This window comes from Pristiophorus japonicus, chromosome 12, assembly GCF_044704955.1.
Source record: "Pristiophorus japonicus isolate sPriJap1 chromosome 12, sPriJap1.hap1, whole genome shotgun sequence".
NCBI classification, from domain to species: Eukaryota; Metazoa; Chordata; class Chondrichthyes; family Pristiophoridae; genus Pristiophorus; species Pristiophorus japonicus.
Genome location: NC_091988.1, coordinates 147,046,533 through 147,069,241, shown reverse-complemented (window position 1 = coordinate 147,069,241; position 22,709 = coordinate 147,046,533). Strand labels below are relative to the sequence as shown.

General features: G+C 45.6%; 1 protein-coding gene across 7 annotated transcripts in view; it reads left to right on the top strand.

The window, feature by feature from the left end:
* Nucleotides 1-22,709, top strand: part of ripor3 (RIPOR family member 3) — a 227,936-nt gene that overhangs the window by 147,834 nt on the left and 57,393 nt on the right. For 6 of the 7 annotated variants that reach the window (XM_070896021.1, XM_070896019.1, XM_070896020.1 and 3 more), the window contains exons 10-11: nt 18,297-18,422; nt 21,405-21,550. In XM_070896021.1, coding sequence (XP_070752122.1) covers nt 18,297-18,422; nt 21,405-21,550 — 272 coding nt within the window. Of the gene's footprint in view, nt 1-17,947; nt 18,143-18,296; nt 18,423-21,404; nt 21,551-22,709 lie in introns of those variants that run through there. The other variant, XM_070896024.1, reaches the window with a different exon arrangement.

Sequence of the window (22,709 nt, the reverse complement as noted above, 5' to 3'; positions counted from 1 at the left end):
ATCATCTTGAAAACATTTAATAGGTCACCTCTTAATCTTCTCTGTTCCAAGGAGAACAGTTCTAACTTTTCTAACCTCTCCTCATAATTGAAGTCCCTCATTCCTGGTAACATCCTGGTAAACCTCCCCTGTAAGCTTTCTAAAGCTTTTACATCTTACCTGGAGTGTAGTGCCCACAATTGTTCACAATACTCCAGCTGAGGCCTAACCAGAATGATAAAGTTCTAGCATGATATTGTTGCTTTCTTATTCGATTCCTTCATTTATAAAACGTAAGCTTTTTTAACCACTTTATCACCTTGCCCTGCCTTCTTTAAGGATTTGTATCTATGGACACCAAGATCTCACTGTTCATCTACACTTTTCAAAATCGTGCCATTTATAGTATACAAATGGTATCCTCCCAAAGTGCATCACTTCTACTTCGCTGCACTGAACTCCATCTGCCATACTTCTGCCTATTTCACTATCCGAAGCCTATGATTATCCTCATCATGATCTACTTTTTTGCCAAGTTTCATATCATCTGCAAACTTTATAATGATGCTCCTGTACACCCGAGTCTAGATATTTATAACATTTGCAAAGACCCAAAACTGATCCTCGGGGAACACCATTGCAAACTAGCTCCCAGTCTGAAAAAATACAGCCACCATCACTTCTATTAGCAACAAGGAATGCATTCCATCTGGACCAGATGATTTACCAACTTTTTGTAATCTTTTTAGTAAATCTTCTCGATCTATTACTTTCCTGTCCATAACTTCCCTCTCTTTTAGTGTAACCTTCACATCATCTGTTTCTTTTGTGAAGACTGATGCAAAGTACTCATTCGATAGTTTAGTCATGTCCTCTGCCTCTATATGAAGAGGCCCAATGGGCCCAAATGTTTCCCTAGCTAATTGCTTACACTTTATGGGGCTGAAATTACCCCTTCCCTTAAGGCCTGTTACCGCTGGAAATCAGCGACTACGGTGCAGAGTGGAATGGCTGCCACTTTTTCGTGGAATAGCCGCCATTTTGAAAATTCCGCTCCTGCAATATCCCCGTGGTGACCCGCTCCCCCCTTCCGCTCCACTGCTGCTGATCCATCCTAAGTACATCAACAGTACGCGACCGCCGATGTCCCGATGTCCTCCCCACCCCGATCGCGAAATTTCACCAAGAAAATCTTCCTCCCGCTGCACGGTGCCACCGGCAGCTTTTTCTGCCGATGCACTGTGTTTTGAGCATGCTCAAAATGGTGGTGCGGTTGCCATTAAAGGGGAGGACCTACTGCCGTGGCCACTATCTTATTTTTTTTGTCGGCCATATCGGGCTGACAATTATGCCTCCGGGTTCAGCCGGGCCACCAACTGGCAGCCTGGCACCCACTCTTGGGTGCCAGGCCGCTGGCCCAGCCGAAACCCTCCCTGATGGCCCAGTGGACCGAACTTCAAGAATTGCACAGCTCTCCACTTTAAGTGAAGGGGAGAGACGTGGTGACACACCAGCGCGATGATGTCATCAGCACCAAGCTGATGAGTGACAGTGGCGGACACTCCGCCCCTCTAGTATGGGAACTTCCGTTCACCGCCCCCATTATGACTGACTTCCGGTCCACTGGAAAAGAAAGGCCAAAGTGTAGAATTTCGCTCAAGAGGCCACCGCATTCACCGCGCCAGTAAAAACAACGGAAACAGGGTAAGTGCGCCGCTTTCTCGGCAGGAGCCAATTTCGGCCTTCCTATGTTTATAAAATGTTTTAGGATTCAATTTAATGTTGCCTGACAATTTTCTTGTAACCTCTCCTTGCCTCCTGTATTAACTTTTTCAATTCCCTCCTGTACTTACTATAATCTTCCTGGTTATTAACTGAATCTTGTTCCTGACATTTGTTATAATCTTCCTTTTTAAAAAAATGTAACTTTTATTTCCTTTATCATCCAGGTCGCGTTAGCTTTGGATGCTCCACCTTTTCCCTTCAGTGGAATATGCCGAGTTTGTCCCTGAGCTATCTCTTCCCTGAATGCCCTCCATTGCTCCATTACTACTTTGCCATGCAGTCATCTTTTCCAATCTACATAGCTAGAATCAACATGTCAGGGATCAATACAGGTCACACATGGTCGTTCTGAACAGATAATCCATCAGTTTAGATCCAGACAGGTTGCTTTCAGAGGGCTTCACAAGGTGCGAAGCACAATAGGGTAAAGCACAATAGAAAATCCAAGGTAAACCAAAAGCAAAATACTGCAGAAGCTGGAAATCTGAAATAAAAGCAGAAAATGCTGGAAATACTCAGGCAGGTCAGGCAGTATCTGAGAGAGAAACAGAGTCACCGTTTCAGGTCGATGAACTTTCGTCAGAATCCAAGATGTTAATTGTTTACATAGCTGCAGCCATCAACAATAACAACAGCAACTTGTATTTATATAGCGCCTTTAATGTAGTGAGGTGTCTACTGTACATGTCCATGTCTCTGTGCCATACAGGAGAGCAGGTATTACTACAGCCCTGTATGGCTCAGAGACATGGACCATGTACAGTAGACACCTCAAGTCACTGGAGAAATATCATCAACGATGTCTCTGAAAGATCCTAAAAATCCTCTTGGTGGCAGTTTTGAGGGTCTGATCTTCAAACACATTTTTCCTCAGGCGGCCGAAGGCTGCGCTGGCGCACTGGAAGCAGTGTTGAATCTCGTGTCGATGCCTGCTCTTGTTGATAAGAGGCTCCCGAGGTATGGGAAATGGTCCACGTTGTCCAGGACCGCGCCGTGGATCTTGATGACTGGGGAGCAGTGCTGTGCGGTGAGGACAGGCTGGTGGAGGACCTTTGTCTTTCGGATGTTTAGTGTAAGACAAAGATCCTCCACCAGCTTCTGTACGCCTCAGTAAATACGTCAACTATGTCCTGGAGTTCAGTCTCTGTATGTGCGCAGTCTATATACTGTAGCTCGACGACAGAGGTTGGGGTAGTCTTGAGGTTGGGGTAGTCTTGGACCTGGCCTGGAGACGGAGCAGATTGAACAGGTTCCCAATGGTTCTGTAGTTTAGTTCCACTCCAGCGGGGAGCTTGTTGACTGTGAAGTGGAGCATGGCAGCGAGGAAGATTGAGAAGAGGGTTGGGGCGATGACGCAGCCCTGTATGGCTCAGAGACATGGACCATGTACAGTAGACACCTCAAGTCACTGGAGAAATATCATCAACGATGTCTCTGAAAGATCCTAAAAATCCTCTGGGAGGACAGATGCACCAACATTAGCATCCTCGACCAGGCCAACATCTCTAGCATTGAAGCACTGACCACACTTGATCAGCTCCGCTGGGCAGGCCACATTGTCCGTGTGCCAGACATGAGACTCCCAAAGCAAGCGCTCTACTCGGAACTCCTTCATGGCAACCGAGCCAAAGGTGGGCAGAGGAAACGTTACAAAGACACCCTCAAAGCCTCCTTGATAAAGTGCAACATCACCACTGACACCTGGGAGTCCTTGGCCAAAGATCGCCCTAAGTGGAGGAAATGCATCCGGGAGAGCGCTGAGCACCTCGAGTCTCATCGCCGAGAACATGCAGAAATCAAGCGCAGGCAACGGAAAGAGCATGCGGCCAACCTATCCCACCCTCCATTACCCTCAACGACTATCTTTCCCACCTGTGACAGGGTCCGTGATTCTCGTATTGGACTGTTCAGCCACCTAAGGACTCATTTTAAGAGTGGAAGCAAATCTTCCTCGATTCCGAGGGACTGCCTATGATAATGAATGTAGTGAAATGTCCCAAGGCACTTCATAGGAGTATTATGAAATAAAACATTTCACACTGTGCCGCAGAAGTAGAAATTAGCACAGGTGAACAAAAGCTTGGTCAAAGAGGTATGGTTTAAAAGAGTATCTTGAAGGAGGAAAGAGGAAGAGAGGCGGAGAGGTATAAGCTGGGAATTCCAGAGCTTGGGGCCTAGGTAACAGAAGGCACGGCCACCAATGCTTGTGCGATTATAATCAGGGATGCTCAAGAGGGCAGAATTAGAGGAGCTCAGACATCTTGGGGGTTGTGGGGCTGGAGGAGATTACAGAGATAAGGAGGGGTGAGGCCATGGAGGGATTTGAAAATAAGGATGAGAATTTTGAAATCAAGGCATTGCTAAATTGAATTTTTCGAGGAGGTAACCAGGAAAGTCGATGAGGGCAGTGCATATGATATAGTGTATATGGATTTAGCAAAGCTTTTGATAAGATTCCACATGGCAGACTGGTCCCGAAATTAAAAGTCCATGGGATCAAGGGCAAAGTGGCAAGTTGGATCCAAAATTGGCTCAGAGGCAGAAAGAAAAGGGTAATGGTTGATGGCTATTTTTGTGACTGGAAGGTTGTATCTAGTCGGGTTCCGCAGAGTTCAGTGCTGGGTTCTTGCTTTTTGTGGTATGTATCAATGACTTGAATGTTGGGGGTAAGAAGTTTGCAGATGACACTAAAATAGGCTGTGTGATTGATAATGAAGAAAGCTGCGGACTGCAGGATCAATGTACTAGTTAAGTGGGCAGAACAGTGGCAAATGGAACTCGATCTGGATAAATATGAGGTAACGCATTTGGGGAGGTCTATCAAGGCAAGGGAATACATATTAAATGATACAACACTGAAAAGTGTAGAGGAATAAAGAGACCTTGGAGTACAGGTCCACAGATCCCTGAAGGTAGCAGGCCAGGTAGATAAGGTGGTTAAGAAGGCATATGGAATACTTGCCTTTATTAGTCAAGGCATGGAACACAAGAGCAAGGATGTTATGCTTGAACTATATAAAACACTGGTTAGGCCACAGCTGGAGTACTGTGTGCAGTTCTGGTCACCACATTACAGGAAAGATGTGATTGCACTGGAAAGGGTGCAGAGGAGATTTACAAGAATGTTGCCAGGACTGGAGAAGTTTGGCTATAAGGAAAGATTGGAGATGTTGGATCTGTTTTCTTTGGAATAGAAGAAGACTGAGGGGAGATCTGATTGATGTATATAAAATTATGAGCAGCCTGAATAGAGTGGATAGGAATGACCTGTTTCCCTTGGCAGAGGGATCAACAACCAGGGAGCATAGTTTTGGGGAGAGGTTTAGAGGAGATACGAGGGGAAATGTCTTCACCCAGAGGATGGTGGGAGTCTGGAACTCACTGCCTAAAAGGGTAGTAGAGGCAGAAACCCTCACCACATTTAAAAACTACTTGGATGTGCACCTGAAGTGCCGTAACCTACAGGACTACAGACTAAGAGCTGGAAGATGGGATTAGGCTGGATAACTCTTGGTCGGTCGGCGAGGACACGATGGACTGAAATGGCCTCCTTCCATGCTGTAAATTTCTATGATTCTATGATTCTATGAAGCCAATGTAGGTAAGCGAGCACAGGGGTGATGGGTGAGTGAGACTTGGTGCAAGTTAGGACACAGGCAGACGAGTTTTTTTTATCACCTTTAGTTTACCTGGGTAAAATGTGGGAGACCAGCCAGGAGTGTGTTGGAATAGTCAAGTCTAGAGATAACAAAGGCATCAATTACAGACATTTTTGCCATCGTCAAAGATTTGCCACCCATTCAATATTTCTGAAGGCTATTGATCTATCATAATTGCTGTACTCATAATAAATGGTCAGACCGAGTACTGTGTGTAATGAGCAAGTATGACCTTACCTCCTTTATTGTAGTTCCAGAGTGCAGGTACCTCATGGGTGGCCTGCTTATATACTGTGCTCCCAAGGGATGCTGGGATCCCTTGGGACTCCAACAGGTAGGCCCTCTGGTGGACAGGTGTGACGCAGGTTACAAGGGGTTAAATACATAACATCACTCCCCCGTGAAGTCAACAATACACTTACTTACAAGGTGAGACGATCTGGGGCTTTGCGCTCCCTTGTCGATCGTCTCAGTACAAATGCTGGTGTGGTTGGGTTGGTCAGTTCTTCATTAGGCCGTTGAGCAGCCGGCCTTGCCAGGCTGCTGGGGATGATGAGTTCTGTTTCATGGTCATCTGTGATGTCAGTTGCCACTTGTGTGTGTGTTGGAAGGTCAAAGTTGGTGGTGTCCTCTTCAGGTTGTATGTAGCTATTGGTGAACCGCAGTTTAATTTGGTCCAAGTGTTTTCTATGCGTTTGTCCATTGTTCAGTTTGACCTGAAATACCCTACTCCCCTCTTTGGCTGTGACCGTGCCAGCGAGCCATTTGGGACCATGTCCATAATTGAGCACAGACACAGGATCATTAATCTCAATATCGCGTGTCAAGTTTACGCGGTCATGGTACACACTTTGTTGAAGCCGCTTGTCCTCCACATGATCATGTCGATCAGGCTGGACCAGAGAGAGCCTTATTTTAAGCGCTCTTTTCATGAGCAGCTCTGCTGGGGGAACCCCAGTGAGTGAGTGGGGTCTGCTACGGTAGCTGAGCAGCACTCGGGACAGCCAAATCTGCAGGGAGCCTTCCGACACATGTTTCAAGCTTTGCTTGATGGTCTGAACTGCCCGTTCTGCCTGGCCGTTGGATGCGCGCTTGAACGGCGCAGATATGACATGTTTGATCCTGTTGCGGGTCATGAACTCTTTGAATTCGGCACTGGTGAAGCACGGCCCATTGTCGCTGACTAGGACATCAGGCAGGCTGTGCGTGGCAAACATGGCTCGTAGACTTTCAATGGTGGCCGTGGACATGCTTACAGACATTATTGCACATTCAATGCACTTTGTGTAAGCATCCACGACAACCAAAAACGTTTTGCCTAGGAATGGGCCCGCATAGTCTACATGGATCCTCGACCACGGTTTAGATGGCCAGGACCATAAACTTAGCGGTGTCTCTCTGGGTGCATTGTTCAACTGAGAGCAAGTGTTACACTAGCGCACACATGTCTCTAAATCTGAGTCGATGCCGGATCACCACACGTGGGATCTGGCTATGGCTTTCATCATCACAATGCCTGGGTGGGTGCTGTGCAGTTCACTAATAAATGTGTCTGTGCCTTTCTTGGGCAAGACTACGCGATTTCCCCACAAGAGACAGTCCGCCTGCAGGGACAGCTCATCGTCTGTGGAATGGCTTAATCATTCCTGCATCTCCACTGGGACACTGGACCAGCTTCCATGGAGGACATAGTTTTTTTTTACCAGTGACAGTAAAGGATCCTGGCTGGTCCAGATCCTGATCTAGCGGGCTGTAATGGGGGATTTCTCGTTCTCAAATGCCTCCATGACCATGAGCAAGTCTGCTGGCTGTGCCATTTCCACCCCGTTATGGTAGCCGACTGAGAGCATCTGCGCAATTCTCTGTGCCCGGTCTGTGGCAAATTACATAGTTGTATGCCGACAGCATGAGCGCCCATCTTTGGCTGCAGGCAGAGGCATTGGTATTAATCCCTTTGCTCTCCGAGTATAGCAATATGAGTGGCTTGTGGTCAGTTTCAAACTTGAACTTGAGGCCAAACAAGTACTGGTGCATTTTTTTTACCCCGTAAACAAATGCTGGAGCCTCTTTTTCAACCATTCTGAAGGCCTTTTTGGCCTTGGACAAACTCCTGGATGCATACGCAACTGGTTGCAAAATTCCCGATTCATTAGCCTGTTGTAACACACATCCGACTCCGTATAACGACGCATCGCAAGCTAACACTAATCGTTTACATGGGTTATACAGAACACAGTTTGTTAGAACACAGTAAATTTCTGGCTTTCTTAAAGGCAGCCTCTTGTGAATTCCCCCATACCCAGTCGTCTCCCTTGTGCAGTAGCGCATGCAGGGGTTCGAGCAGGGTGCTTAACCCGGGGAGGAAATTACCGAAGCAGTTAAGGAGTCCCAGGAACAACCGCAGCTCCGTCACGTTCCGTGGTCGTGGCGCGTTCTTGATGGCCTCTGTCTTGGCGTCAGTGGGCCTGATGCCGTCTGCTGTGATCCTCCTTCCTAAGAATTCGACGTCCTGTACCAGGAAAAAACACTTTGAGCGTTTCAACCTGAGCCCCACGCGATCCAACCGATTAAGAACCTCTTCCCAATTCTTCAAGTGCTCCATGGTGTCCCGACCTGTAACCAATATGTCGTCCTGGAAAACCACTGTGCAAGGAACCGACTGTAGCAGGCTTTCCATGTTCCGCTGGAAGATCGCTGCAGCTGACCGAATCCCGAACAGGCACCGGTTGTAAATAAATAGACCTTTGTGCGTGTTGATGCAGGTGAGGCCTTTCGAAGACTCCTCCAGCTCCTGCGTCATGTAGACCGTGGTCAGGTCCAGCTTGGTGAACGTCTTGCCTCCAGCCAGGGTCGCAAATAGGTCGTCTGCCTTGGGTAGCGGGTACTGGTCCTGCAGCGAAAAACGGTTAATCGTTACTTTATAGTCCCCGCAAATTCTAACCGTACCGTTCTCCTTGAGGACCAGAACAATTGAACTGGCCCACTCGTTGAATTCCACCTGTGCGATGATGCCTTCATGTTGCAGCCTGTCCAGCTCGATTTCCACTTTTTCACGCATCATGTATGGTACCGCCCAAGCCTTGTGGTGGATGGGTCGCGTACCGGGAACCAAGTGGATCTGCACATTCGCCCCCGAAAAACTTCCAATGCCTGGCTCAAATAACAAAGGGAATTTGCTTAGAACCTGGGTGCATGCGGTGTTGTTGACTGACGAGAGCGCTCAGATGTTGTCCCAGTTCCAGCGGATTTTCCCCAGCCAGCTTCTGCCAAACAACGTGGGGCCATCCCCTGACACAATCCACAGCGGGAGTTCGTGTACTGCTTCTTCACAGAAGACTTTGACTTCAGCACTGCCAATTACAGGGATTAGTTCCTTTGTATAAGTCCTTAGTTTGGTGTGAATGTGGCTGAGCTTGGGCCTGTGTGCTTTCTTCCCCCACAGCCTGTCGAAGGCTGTTTTACTCATTATGGACTGACTTGCCCCCGTGTCCAGCTCCATAGACACTAGAATACCATTCAGTTCAACTTTCAACATTATTGGTGGGCATTTCGTCGTGAACGTATGTACCCCGTACACCTCTGCCTCCTCCATACGAGTTTCCAATTCCGTCTGATCCACTGTAGACCGTTCTTCCTCTGCAACGTGGTGGTTTGCAGGGTTTGCAGCTCGCCTACACATTCGTTGGAGGTGTCCCATTGTTCTGCAGCCATTACATGCATAGTGCTTAAAGCGGCATTAATGGGGCCGATGATCACCCCCGCAGCGCTAACAGGGTGTTAACTGCCTCGCATTAACAGATGATGGCGGACTCTGGGTCAATTGAGGTTGGGCTACAGCAGCCGGCGTGTACATTCTGCCCTGTATATTTCTGCTCAAAACCGACGTTACTTTATGCACAGTACTGGCCTAAACTTCTTTGTTCTGCGAAATCTGCTTGGTGTTGTCGCTGGTGGACATAAATGCCTGAGCTATCGTTATGGCTTCACTCAGATTCGGAATTTCTAGTCAAAAGTTTGCGAAGGATTGTCTCATGTCCGATGCCCGGTACAAAAAAGTCTCTGAGTATTTGTTCTAGGAATCCCTCAAACTCACAATGTCCTGCAAGGCGCCTTAGTTCGGTGACGTTGCTTGCCACTTCCTGGCCCTCCGATTGTTGACACGTGTAGAACCGATATTTCGCCATCAAAACACTTTCCTTAGGATTTAGGTGCTCCCGGACCAGCGTACACAGTTCTTCGTAGGATTTCTCTGTTGGTTTAGCCGGGGCCAGGAGATTCTTCATGAGGCCATAGGTTGTTGCCCCACAGACAGTTAGGAAGATCGCCCTTCTTTTGGTCGCGTTCTCGTCCCCTTCCAGCTCGTTGGCTATGAAGTATTGGTCAAGTCTCTCCACGCAGGCCTCCCAATCATCCCCCTCTGAGAACTTCTCCAGGATGCCAGGATGTTCTTTGCATTTTCGCGCAGTTCATTACCTCGTCGCCAATTGTTGTACTCATAATAAATGGTCAGACCGAGCACTGTGTGTAATGAGCAAGTGTGACCTTAGCTCCTTTATTGTAGTTCCAGAGTGCAGGTACCTCATGGGTGGCCTGCTTAAATACTGTGCTCCCAAGGGATGCTGGGATCCCTTAGGACTCCAACAGGCAGGCCCTCTGGTGGACAGGTGTGATGCAGATTACAAGGGGTTAAATACATAACAATAATGATATGCAATTCAGACATCTATTGCCTTTAGTTTCTGTATAACCTTGAAAACGTTGACATCATATTTCTGTGGGTATGCTTGTCTGAGAAAGCAGTCATGTCAGTACTGCAGCCAGCAGCTATGAGCCCGAAGGTTCCATGTTTAAGTTTTGTGCCAGCCAACAGGAGGGCTGAGCTAGTTTTCAAATATTAGCCGGAAGTGTGTGGTGTCTGTTATTGTATATATTGAGGACAGTAATGCTGTCTGTTACAACGAGAACTAGGGAGATATGCAGAACAAGCTACTTCTCAATTACAATGTTCCTGGATTTCACAAAAAAATGACTAATCTATATAGTTTAAGTTATGTGGGAAAACACACATGCATATTTCTTCCAAAAATGTAATAGTGACCAAATTATCTGACCACAGTTCGTACAGCACGTTCTCATGGTGACAATTCCTTCGTGCCTTATCTGACCTTGTTCCAAGAAAATAAAGCTGTTAGATTACTATTCAAGATGACTGCTTCAATTGCACCATTATTTATAGAGCAGCACAGGGAGAATAACCTCATTTTTCTTCATTGTAAGTAGGATTTCTGATGGGTCGTTCATAAAAAATTACTTAAAACAGAAATAGTTTGTAACATAATAAATGCATTATTTCAAATAACTGAATGAATTAATGTTCCTAATGAGTGAATACAAATTAGAAGAGCTCAGGCAATTTTAATTGTACTTGTGAGGCTTCTCTGTTATATGGCATTTCTTTAAATTGAAATTAAATGTAATTAGTGCATTTTTTTATTAACCTAAGGCATCATAGGGTTTGTGCACTCATATTTGGAGTACGTTGGCAGCTGAAAAGGAAGTGCGTTTGTGTGGGAGTACTAGATACTGAGTAAGATTAAAACTCTAAAATACTGCTTGCTGTTGGGGGCAGTGCACTCCAATAGACCTGTAGTGAGTGATCTGTATTCACATCATTGTGTGTCATGTTTGGTCAATGTAATACCTGGAATGTAAATGTGGGTACTCTGTGATGGTCATAAATTGAGGACTCAATTTTGGAATCAACTGAGGTCTAGATGGGCACAATTTCTAGAAAGCCTCCATAAACCCAGATACCAGTTGGAGATCCCCTAAGAAACCAAAAAATATGAGTTCATAGGGAGCCAAAATAGCTGCAATATGGGTCCTAATAGAATTGGGTTTCAAACCAACTTCAAAAAATTGCTGAAGGTATCTTAAGATATAGTTAATATCATATGAAATAGGATTAACCAATTTCATACAACAAGAGAGATTTCCTCCATTTGGCACTGTGTTGTTTGGTGATCGATGCTCACAGGGTATCCACATCTAAGATGGGAAGCCTGTTGGACTAGTTAATTCCTGCATTCAGGTGCAATATTGGACCCTTTACTTGGGAGAGGAGATTTCTAATGTTGGGCAGTTGAAGAACATCCTTGGCAAAAGACAGGGGGCAAAAAAGTTGTGGCCGCCACGAGAGTTGCTGGTGTCACTGTGACCTCGGGTTAGTGGTCCTTGATATTAGACAAAGCGCTTCGTGCTAGGGGCTAAAGATTTTTAGCCCAGTGCTAACTTACTATATAACACCCTCCTGGTGGCGTTAGTGCAGGCATGGGAGGCGAAGTCCTCGTCCAGAAGTGGCGTTCAATATTCCAACAGCTTCTGGAGGCGAGGCAATGGAGTTTGCTAGACATTGTGGGAAATTAAATGGGCAATGCATTAAAAGGGCAATGCTTTCTGAATTAATAAAAATTTAAATAAAGTGAAGAAAATCAGTTTTCAGCCTTTACTGTCTTAAAAAAAATTTACATTACAAAGAAGTATTCTGCTCTTAAAGCTGAATCCTCTTCCCAACCTCAAAAAATGGGAAAAGTGCTCAGCACCAACACAAATGGCTCAGCAAGCAGCATTCCAGTTTTGTTCAGGAGATCAACACTGCAAGAGAGGTCCTCTACCCACAGGGGCCAGGAGGTCCTCCAGCAAGAATGATGTGGGACCAGATCACTGAGCAAGTCACTGCCAGCCGTGTTGCCCCCACGAGCTGGCTCCAGTGCCCAAAGAAGTTTCATGACCTCGACCACTGGTCAAGGTCAGTGAATGCATCTTCAAAAGCCATCTCTTACCACTGGCCTCACATACTTCTCAATGCACAATTCTACCCCCCCCCCCCCCCGCTATCATTCACCTACCAGCAATCTGTATCAAACACGAGGCGCACCTTCCATTCCTAGCCTTACCTCACCCACTTGGAGGAGATGGTGCTGGCCATTCGTGGCAGGGCCATGGTTGAGCCCTTGGTCAGCGGCAGGGCTGAAAGGATACAAGATGCTTGTATCCTTCTCGCATGCACCTCTTGCTTTCCTGCCCTCGCCTCACCACAACTGCACCCTTGTGACTTCTTCATTTCACGCACCCTTGTGACTTCTTCATTTCACACACCCAAGAAATACAGCCTGCCGAGCCAGAGGTTGACCAAGGAGAGGGAGAGGAAAGTGAAGGAGAAGAAGAAGAAGAAGAAACATCGTCACTCGATTTGACACGGCCATCCACCAGCACCTCAAGGTCAACCAGCAAGGCCATCTGTAGTGTCCTCCACAGAAAATCAACAGCCTTCCACCAGCCGTGCTGTAGCAATAGGGGTAACACTGCGTGACATCAGTAGGATAGGCAAAGGCACACACAAGACAGTCACTAAGAGAATGCATGGGTGATGATTTGATTTCTTGATGTCATATTGGATGGATAGATGTATATAGTTGGATTGAAAGGTTTGCTTTGTGGTGGCTTTTATTTCAGCATCGTGGTGAAGAGGATGCTGTGATGATCAGTAACAGAGGGAAGGGAAGGCGTAAACAAATGTTGAAAGGGGAATAGAGGCTGTGGTCATTGGTACCGCAGGCGGATGATTCCATCCCAGATTTCCCGGCCAGAAAGGGACTGTCGGGGTTGCATCCTTCCTTCTGCTTCCTCCTCTTCGGCTTCTTCCCTTCTGTGTCTTCCTCTTCCCTCTGTGAGCGGATGCTATAAATCTGAAATAACAGCATAAAATGCTGGAAATACTCAGCAGCTCAGGCAGCATCTTGGCCTGAGATGTGAACTTTTGTTTCTCTCTCCACGGATGCTGCTTGACTTGCTGAGTATTTGCAGCATTTTCTGTCTTCTCAGAGGCCTTCCTTTGCCATCCGAGGCCTTGCAAGCGTCCAGCAACACTCCCTACGCATTTAAAAAAACTTTTAACATGTATTGCAGCAAGCTACTATTTCAATAAAAATCAAAAAAGCCCATCCAAAAGTTTAAATGCAAACTTCCCTTTAAGAGGTGCTGAGTGTCTCTGTCAGTCTGTTGCACGCTAGGTTTTCATGGCGAGCTTAGGACCCAGTGCTGAACTCAGCGCAAATGTCCAAGTTTGCCATGGTGACGTTAAGTTGGCATTGCACGCCTACTGACATCACCTATCCCCCATTTCAATTTCCATGATGATGGATATTACCAGCAATGCTGCCAGGCTTGGGAAAATGGAGGACACTGCGGGACCTGCCACCAGCAAGTGAAAGAGCGGCCGCCCTCTTTACGCATAATTTTGCCAGTAACGGGTGGCGTCAAGCCCCCGAATTTTTAGCCCCCTAGAATGTCTGAACATGTGTATTGTAAACATTATTATTAGAATTATGGTTGCCTCCTCTGTTCAAGTCTTCTGCATCCCCAACAACACTGGGGAAACAAAGGAAATGTGCAAGGAACTTATGTATCATGCTTCATGTACGCATCAAGGATGCATCAGACAGTCTTAATCACAGACAAGTCAGTTATCCAGATAGAGGTATACATGGTGCTTGACATATGCTGCAACTAATGATGGACACTTTATATATACCCTTGGTGCCAACAGGAGGTTGAATGGCAATATTTTGAATGAACAGTTCTGTCTTCTGAAACTGAATGAAAGGAATTCCAGTGGCACTGCTGAAATGTCAAGCAGAAGTATGCATTTTTCAGGTCCTTGGCTGCTAGTCAGTCCCCAAACGCACAGTCTGAATAATCTTTGTATTCCAGTGACCAGAAAAAAAATGAGGTCATGAAAGGACCACTATCTGGCTGGCTGGTAGGGTTGCCTACTCTCAGGTGCTTGGAGGACACTATCCGACAAAGCAATTGCTCTCCTGATGGAGGGATGTTTGTGGCTAACTATTCCAGTGAGTAAAGCTCAGTCCATTGCAACTGGGCCAATTTAAGACCTAAAAGTGATAGCTGAATCAAACAATATCTCCTCAGAAGCTTTCCCGAGGAGATCAGTACCTTGTAGAACTGGACCTCACTCTGTGCTGAATGGAACTAAACTGGAAGTAGGCTCTGTGTGGGAGGGAGGGAGGGAGCTCAACAAGGTGCTGACATATGGCAGAAACTTAATGGACACTATTTCATGCCAGTGCTGATGCTAGCTCAGAGCCATCATTTATGACCTGGGAGAAATATTCTGAACCAAGAAGTGGTGAAGAGCTTGCCGTGTTGGATCGCACCGGTGGATTACATGATATGCTTAGCATCGAGGACTTGGCGACAAATGTATCATGCGCTCCCAATCTTGAAGAGTGAACAGTCTTTATATTTTTTAGGCTTCTCCAGGCAATTGCTCTGTAACTGAAGCTAGTTGGAGAATCCTTTCCTTACAGAAGTGCTGAGAAAACCTAAGGCAAGGTTTTTTTTTAATGTAGTGTTGGCTTGGTGACCATTCACTCACAGTAGATAAGGAATTCACGAGCCAGCTGCAGCTGGAATTTTATACCAAGCTTAACCCGATAGTAATGTTGGAAGTTTCATCCGGTTGTCTGCCAGCTGGAGAAATGAATCAAGCAACTTTCAAACAAACATGGATTTTGTGGTTTGTTCAGTTATTTTCAAATATGGTCAACACAATCCAGGAGGTCGTGGTAACTGTTTTTCAGGGATATTTAAAGCAGCTATTTGAATCTTGAAGTCTGTTTGGAGTTCTAAAGAGAAGAGGGAGTCGATAGTATATCGCTATTATACCACTGTCTCTTGAAAAATAAATTTGCTTGATAATTTAAACTTAAAATGAGATCTGAAGTTGACATATTCTATCGTTTATCAAGGATGCGAAAGAAATCCTATAGATAATATCAGGCACTAAAAACAATTAATAGAAAAGGTTATCCTGTGGTATGCTCCCAAAAGCTCCTGATATACCATGGCTAGTGTACACACTTTTAAAGGCACAGGGACTTGGGACTCCCCTACAAGATGATCCAAAAGACAGAGGTTGAAGAAATCGGGAGTGAATGGAGTTACACAAAGATCCAGAGGCAAACATTTGAAAATGGGCTAGGTTGCAATCCTTACAATGTTCCATCCCTTCAGCAACGGTTAAAGAAGCCATCCAGTATCAGATTCATTGTTTATTATCGAGACCTGAAGAGCAAAACAGCTGGCTGTGTTTTTCACCAATCCGTATTCTTCAAAGAACAAGCTGATCTAGCAAACAATCTAAAGAAAGAAAACCTACTTTACTTATCTAGCAGTAAGATCCAAGATTTGAGGTATGTGTCAGTTACTAGGTCATGATGGATACATTGCTACAGCTGAGGGGAAATGAACTGATGCTCAGGCACACTGGGAACAACAAATTACGTATCCAACTGATGCTGGCAACATCATGTGTTGAGCATGTGACTCTCAAGGACCCAATACGAAGACTCTTGTGTATGAAGAATGTGGAATAAGAAGCTACAAGGACAAGATACATGATGATGATTTGACATAGCACAGAAGGCAGTTTATCTAGCAAAACAGAAATTTGAATTCAAATGATACCTTCATTTCTGTTTATTCCACCATTCTTCATTTGTTGACCCAGAGATGCATGTGTTATGTGCCAAGTACTGGAGGCTTGCCTACAGCACTCTGACACCATAGAGCCTGGGTCAGTTAGCAGGGAGTGTTTAAACGTGTTGGAACAAAAGAGTAAAGAGGACTCCATCTTCTTGAATTAATAAGTATGTGGAGGAGGTGGAATTTCGCACTATTCAGCATTCATACCAAAGCAGTTAAGCATGTTCAACCCACATATGATTTCAGATTGAATATTTTTTGATTAAAGAATCTCAAGTATAATACTTTACTTAAAATGAAGGAAACTAAAAACCTTTCTTGCTTAATTTGTGTTCTTCTGTTCAGGCCTCTTTGTAGCTCAGTTCTTATTTATGATGATGTAATAAAATGTTGTCCCTAATTTTCTTCCTGCTGAAGTGTTCCTAGTTGGGATACAATTGCACAGGTGCTAGGCACCCTCCAACACCTCACCTAACTGACTGTTATCCAAGTGTGTGATCATCTGGCACGCACACACGAAGAGATATAGGCAACTCTCGATTATCCGCACTCAGATTCAACGGGATTTAAAATTTCGGTCCGGAAAGGCATCGGGCCGGTGCGTTCGGAGTCCTTTCGGCCCGGGAAGGCATCGGGTTTTAACTTTATAATGTCAATCGCTCGAATGGAGAAATCGTTTATCTGGCACAGCCCAATCCCCAAGAGACCCGGATAATTGAGAGTTGCCTGTATTAGATAATGATCAGGAATGGGGACCTGGTTCGTTTTCTGTTGGTTGACCCAGTTGTACTGAGGCTAAAGACCTCTATCAGTTCCCTGGCTGACATCAGCTAACTTAGTGCAGACTAGAGAATTCAAACCTTTTGTGGGCCCAAGTTTCGGGTGGAGTTGCTCCTAGTTTTTTGGAGCAACTAGTTTAGTTTGGACTATGTTAGAAATTGCAATTCTCGGATATTAGTTTGCTCCAGTTCTAGTGAGTTAGTTTAGGTTGGCTTTAGGTAAGGTACTTTTTTTTTCAAAAGGGGGTGTGTCCAGCCACTCAGGCCTGTTTTGCAAGTTTCGGCAGTGAAAACTTACTACAAACTAACTTAGGATGGAGTAAGTGTCCACTTTTGTAAGTTCTGAAAAACCTTACCTAGAGTTAAATTTAGTGCAGGCGGGTGGGAAGCATTAAACACAAAGGACACATCAACATCACAACGCGGGGGGGGGGGGGGGGTGGAAGGGAAGTTAGAGGATTTTCCATAAACACCTTCACAACAACATTAAAGAAGCAAAGTACATTTAAAGCACCAAGCACTAAACAAAGCAGTACATTTAAAGCACCAAGCACTAAACGAAGCACAAAAAGTAATAAGCAATTAATTAATAAAAAATAGAAGGAACCTTGCACCTAAAGCACCAAGACCAAAGTAATAAGCAATCAATCAATAAAAAATAGAAGTGCTACCTTTATGTGAAGGGAAGGTGTCTCTGTCAGTGTCTCTCTCTCTCTGTATCTGACAGTGAGGGGTGGGGGGGGGAAGGGTGTGGTGTGTGTATGTGTGGGGAGGGGGGGGGTTGTGTGGAGGTGTGTGTGTGTGGGGTGGGGTGTGGGAGGGGGTGTGTGTGTGTGTGGGGGTGTGGGTTTGGGGGGGGGATGTAGGGGGTGGGGAGGCTGGAAGGAGGCACCCCTTCGCTCTCCTCCGGCCCTTCGATCATTTTGAGTGCCCCCCAACCACGATCCCCCTCCAACCCTTGCCACGCTCCCCCTCCATCCCTTGCTATGCTCCCCCTCCATCCCTTGCCACGATCCCCCTCCATCCCTTGCCACGCTCCCCCTCTATCCCTTGCCACACTCCCCCTCCATCCCTTGCCACGCTCCTCCCCCACCAATCAACTCCCCAGTGCTCCCCTCCCACGCTCCTCCATTCCTCCCCGGTACCCACACCATTCAAACGCAGATTGGGGGAAAAACGCCCTGCTGAGCCATTGCGCAGGCGCGCATGCTCCAACGCGTCTGTGCAATGCTGCTGGCACTGACAAGAAGGCTGATCCATAGCCCCGCCCCACTGCTGGCTGCGATCAGCTTGCTCCACCCCAGGGAGACTACGCTGCGCCACACCATGCTCCAGGAGGACCGGAGAATTGCTCAAGAAGCCCAGGCAGGTCACGTAAGTCTCGGAGGTGCGCCGTTTTTGCCAGAACTAGAAACTTAGGCCTGTAGAGTTGTAATTAAACTTCTCGTTGGATTTTGAAGTGAAAACTATGTGCCTCACTGTAAGGTAATTCTCTGAAAAACAAACAATCCTCTTGGTTTTTACACAGGTATTGATTAGATATGGTCGACAGAGGTGGAAGTTAAAAGGAAAGATTGATGCTGATGATAGACAAACATGGGATGAAGAAGAGATGGCCTTCCTACCTCACATTAATGAAGACATTGAAATAAAGGTGCTTATTTGTAAATTTACCAAAGAATGTATTGCTTCTGCAAATCTTTATGAAAATGTGAATCAAGTATCAGCATTAAGTATTTCTAGATAAGCCATAGCATGGACCAGATACAGTTAAGCGCTCCCTCTGTTTCCACCAATGAATTGCCTCAACCCCTGCCAGATGAGTGTTCCACATTACACCTGTGAGAATTTATTACATTTCTCTCACCACTCATAACTGTAATCTCTCGGAAGCCAATGGAACTAATCACACGTAATCTATTGAAGAAATCCTGAGTGCAGTGAAATGTGCCTCTAATGGAAGGAAAGAGAATCTGAAAGGGGAATTATGATTATATTTTATGCTGTGGACTTACATTCATTAGCAACCTGTTTGAGATTGTCCAAATCTATTGTGTCATCCCATTAGTTTACCGTTTTAACCAAATGTATGAAATAGTACAGGTCAGCTTTAATCATTTGTTTATTTCAGAAACTTTTCAAAAGCACAAGATTAGGATTATCTGTCCCTAGAAATCAACTAACCTTTTGGCAACTAGACAAGTGCTTAGTTTTCCAGGAATTGCACCCAAATGTCAAAATGTTATGATGCAATAAAACAGACCAAATTATTTGCCAAACAGCAACCTGGGTTCCTTGCTTTTTGTGGTATATATCAACGATTTAGATTTGAATATTGGAAGTTTGCAAACGACACTAAAATTGGCTGTGTCGTTGATAATGAAGAGGAAAGTCATGGGCTGCAGTAGGATATCAATCTACTGGTCAGGTGGGCAGAGCAGTGGCAAATGGAATTTAACTGAGAGAAATGTGAGGTGATGCACTTTGGGAGGGCTAATAAGGAAAGAGTATACATATTAAGCGGTAGGCCACTTAATAGTGTAGATGAACAAAGGGACCTTGGAGTACTTGTCCACAGATCCCTGAAAGTAGCAGGCCAGGTAGATAAGGTGGTTAAAAAGACATACGGAATGCTTGCCTTTATTGGCCAAGGCATAGAATATAAGAGCAGGGAGATTATGCTTAAATTGTATAATACTTTGGTTAGGCCACAGCTGGAGTACTGCCGTATTATAGGAAGGACGTGATTGCACTAGAGAGGGTGCAGAGGAGATTTACTAGGATGCTGCCTGGAATGGAGAATCTTCGTTATGAGGACAGATTGGATAGGCTGGATTTGGAACAGAGGAGGTTGAGAGGCGACCTCATCGAGGTGTACAAAATATTGAGGGGCCTGGACATCGTGGATAGTAAGTGTCTATTTCCATTGGTGGGAGGGGGCTATTACGAGGGGGCATAGTTTTAAGGTGGTTGGTGGAAGGTTTAGAGGGGATTTGAGGGGGGGGCTTCTTTACTCAGAGGGTTGTGGGGATCTGGAACTCGCTGCCTAGAAGAGTGGTGGATGCAGAAACCCTCACCACTTTTAAGAGATGGTTGGATGGGCACTTAAAGTGCTGTAAACTGCAGGGTTACGGACCTAGAGCTGGTAATTGGGATTAGACTAGATGACCTTTTGTTGGTCGGCGCAGATATAATGGTAAGTACTGCAGGGAATAGAATACGGCCAGGGTGATCTTCTGGACTAGTTTCGATCGCCTGGATGGGTCGGAGAGGAATTTTCACAGATTTTTTCTCCCTAAATTGGCCTGGGTTTTTATTTGGTTTTTACCTCTCCCAGGAGATCACATGGCTCCAGTTGGGGTGGAGTGTAGATGTTTTTAGTATAAGGGGTGGTGCAGTGGTGTGGGGCGGACTGGTTGGGCTGGGTGCTCTTTGCCTTTCCGTTATTGTTCATGGGTTTGTATGTAACCTTTAGGGCTGCTGACGAAGGGCTGTGTGGCTCTTTGTCGGCCGGCGCTGACACGATGGGCCAAAATGACCACCTTCTGCGCTGTAAATTTCTATGTTTCTATAATTCTGGAACCATACACAGTATCACACAAACATGGCGCACTATACGAGGCAACAGGATTAGATACCATAAAATAAATATCTCGACAATAATACATGAAATTGAATGAGGATACAATATATTAATAGAGCACTGTGATTACTAACCATGTTTTTGATTTAGACAGTGAGGCTTTTGTTACAGTGTGATTAACAATAACTAAGAGTAATAATGTTGCTGAAGGGACTACTGACCACAATATTTCATTTGGATGAACATATGTCACTATTATCAAACAACTCCTTGTGCGCAGATGTTCTGTGCTGTGGCAAGTAATCCCAGTGCCCAACTTAGTGTCTGTCTCTTTTACATGATATTGTCTAATCTCCAATAATTGGTATTACCATAATGAACATAGATGTCTTGAGCAGGTACATGTTAAATCTAGGTATACATGAACTTGTCTGGTAACCTCAACTTTATTCTCAGGGTTGTCTGTATAACTGCTTTGAACCGGACGTTAGGATTTCCAAATTGGTATATGCACTGGATAATCAAATCAGAATTGGGGATTTTCCAGATTAGTCATAAGGTTATGAATTAAAATGGGCAATAAGCCAGGTAATACACATAAACAGGAGTGTCTCATAAACAATTCACATGAAATCAACTACATCCCTTTATCAGTTTAGATGTCACGGGTGTCTTCATATAAGCAGGAACATAGTTCCCGAGAACTAACTATGTTATCAGTTGCGGTCCTCTCTGTATTTCCAATTATTTGTTACTGCTCTGTTTCATTTCTTTTGATATTTGCTTCTTGTACTTAACCTTAACTTGCATCTCTAATTACTGCTCAGAAGAGCCACAAATCTTAACTAAGAAATGCAAAATTGGACTGACTGTACTCCCTTCTGAATATAGGTTTATATATTTATATACAACAAAACAGATTCACAACTTTTGCCAGTCCTGATAAGTTGTATGTAAATTAGAACAATTCTTTGAAGATTGTAAACTTATATTTCTGATTCATACAAATGTATCTGCAGAAAAGGTTACTTGAACAAAATGTTTTCTCCGTAGGTAGCTGAGATGAAGGGGCTGATGACTGTTTTGGTTGGAACAGTGACTTGTGAAAGTGCGGATTTCTTCACTGCACAACCTCAAATAATGATTGTGGATATCACTGACCTAGGCACGATTAAACTTCAGCTGGAAATCATGTGGGAGTAAGTATTGATCTAATACATCCAAAGGGAACATGGTGCTTCACTATAGCAGGTTACAGTTTAGATACAGAATGCTAAGGTATAGATAAACTTTTAATCATCATCATCATTGGCGGTCCCTCGGAATCAAGGAAAACTTGCTTCCACTCCTGAAGTGAGTTCTTTGGTGGCTGAACAGTCCAATACGAGAGCTACAGACTCTGTCACAGGTGAGACAGATAGTCGTTGAGGGGAGGGGTTGGTGGGACTGGTTTGCTGCATGCTCTTTCCGCTGCCTGCGCTTGATTTCTGCATGCTCTCGACGTCGAGTCTTGAGGTGCTCAGCGTCCCCTTGAATGCACTTCCTCCATCTAGGGCGCTCTTGGGACAGGGACTCCCAGGTGTCAATGGGGATGCCGCACTTTATCAGGGAGGCTTTGAGGGTGTCCTTGTAATGTTTCCGCTGCCCACCTTTTGCTCGTTTGCCATGACGGAGCTCCGAGTAGAGCACTTGCTTTGGGAGTCTCGTGTCTGGCATGCGAACTACGTGGCCTGCCCAGTAGAGCTGAAAGAGTGTGGTCAGTGTTTCAATGCTGGGGATGTTAGCCTGGATGAGGACGCTGATGTTGGTGCGCCTGTCCTCCCAGGGGATTTGTAGGATCTTGCGGAGACATCCTTGTAGGATCTTGCGGAGACATATTTCTCCAGCAACTAGAGGTGTCTACTGTACATGATCTATGTCTCTGAGCCATGCAGGAGGTGCGCGTATTACTACAGCCCTGTAGACCTTGAGCTTGGTGGCAGTTTTGAGGGCCTGGTCTTCAAACACTCTTTTTCTCAGGTGGCCGAAGGCTGCACTGGCGCACTGGAGGCGGTTTTGGATCTCGTCGTCAATGCCTGCTCTTGTTGATAGGAGGCTCCCGAGATGTGGGACGTGGTCCACGGTGTCCAGGGCCGCACCGTGGATCTTGATGACTGGGGGGTGGTGCTGTGCGGTGAGGACCTTTGTCTTACAGATGTTTAGCGTAAGGCACATGCTTTCGTACACCTCAGTAACTACGTCAACTATGTCCTGGAGTTCAGCCTCTGTATGTGCGCAGACGCAGGCATCATTCACGTATTGTAGCTCGACGACAGAGGTTGGGGTGGTCTTGGATCTGGCCTGGAGACGGTGCAGGTT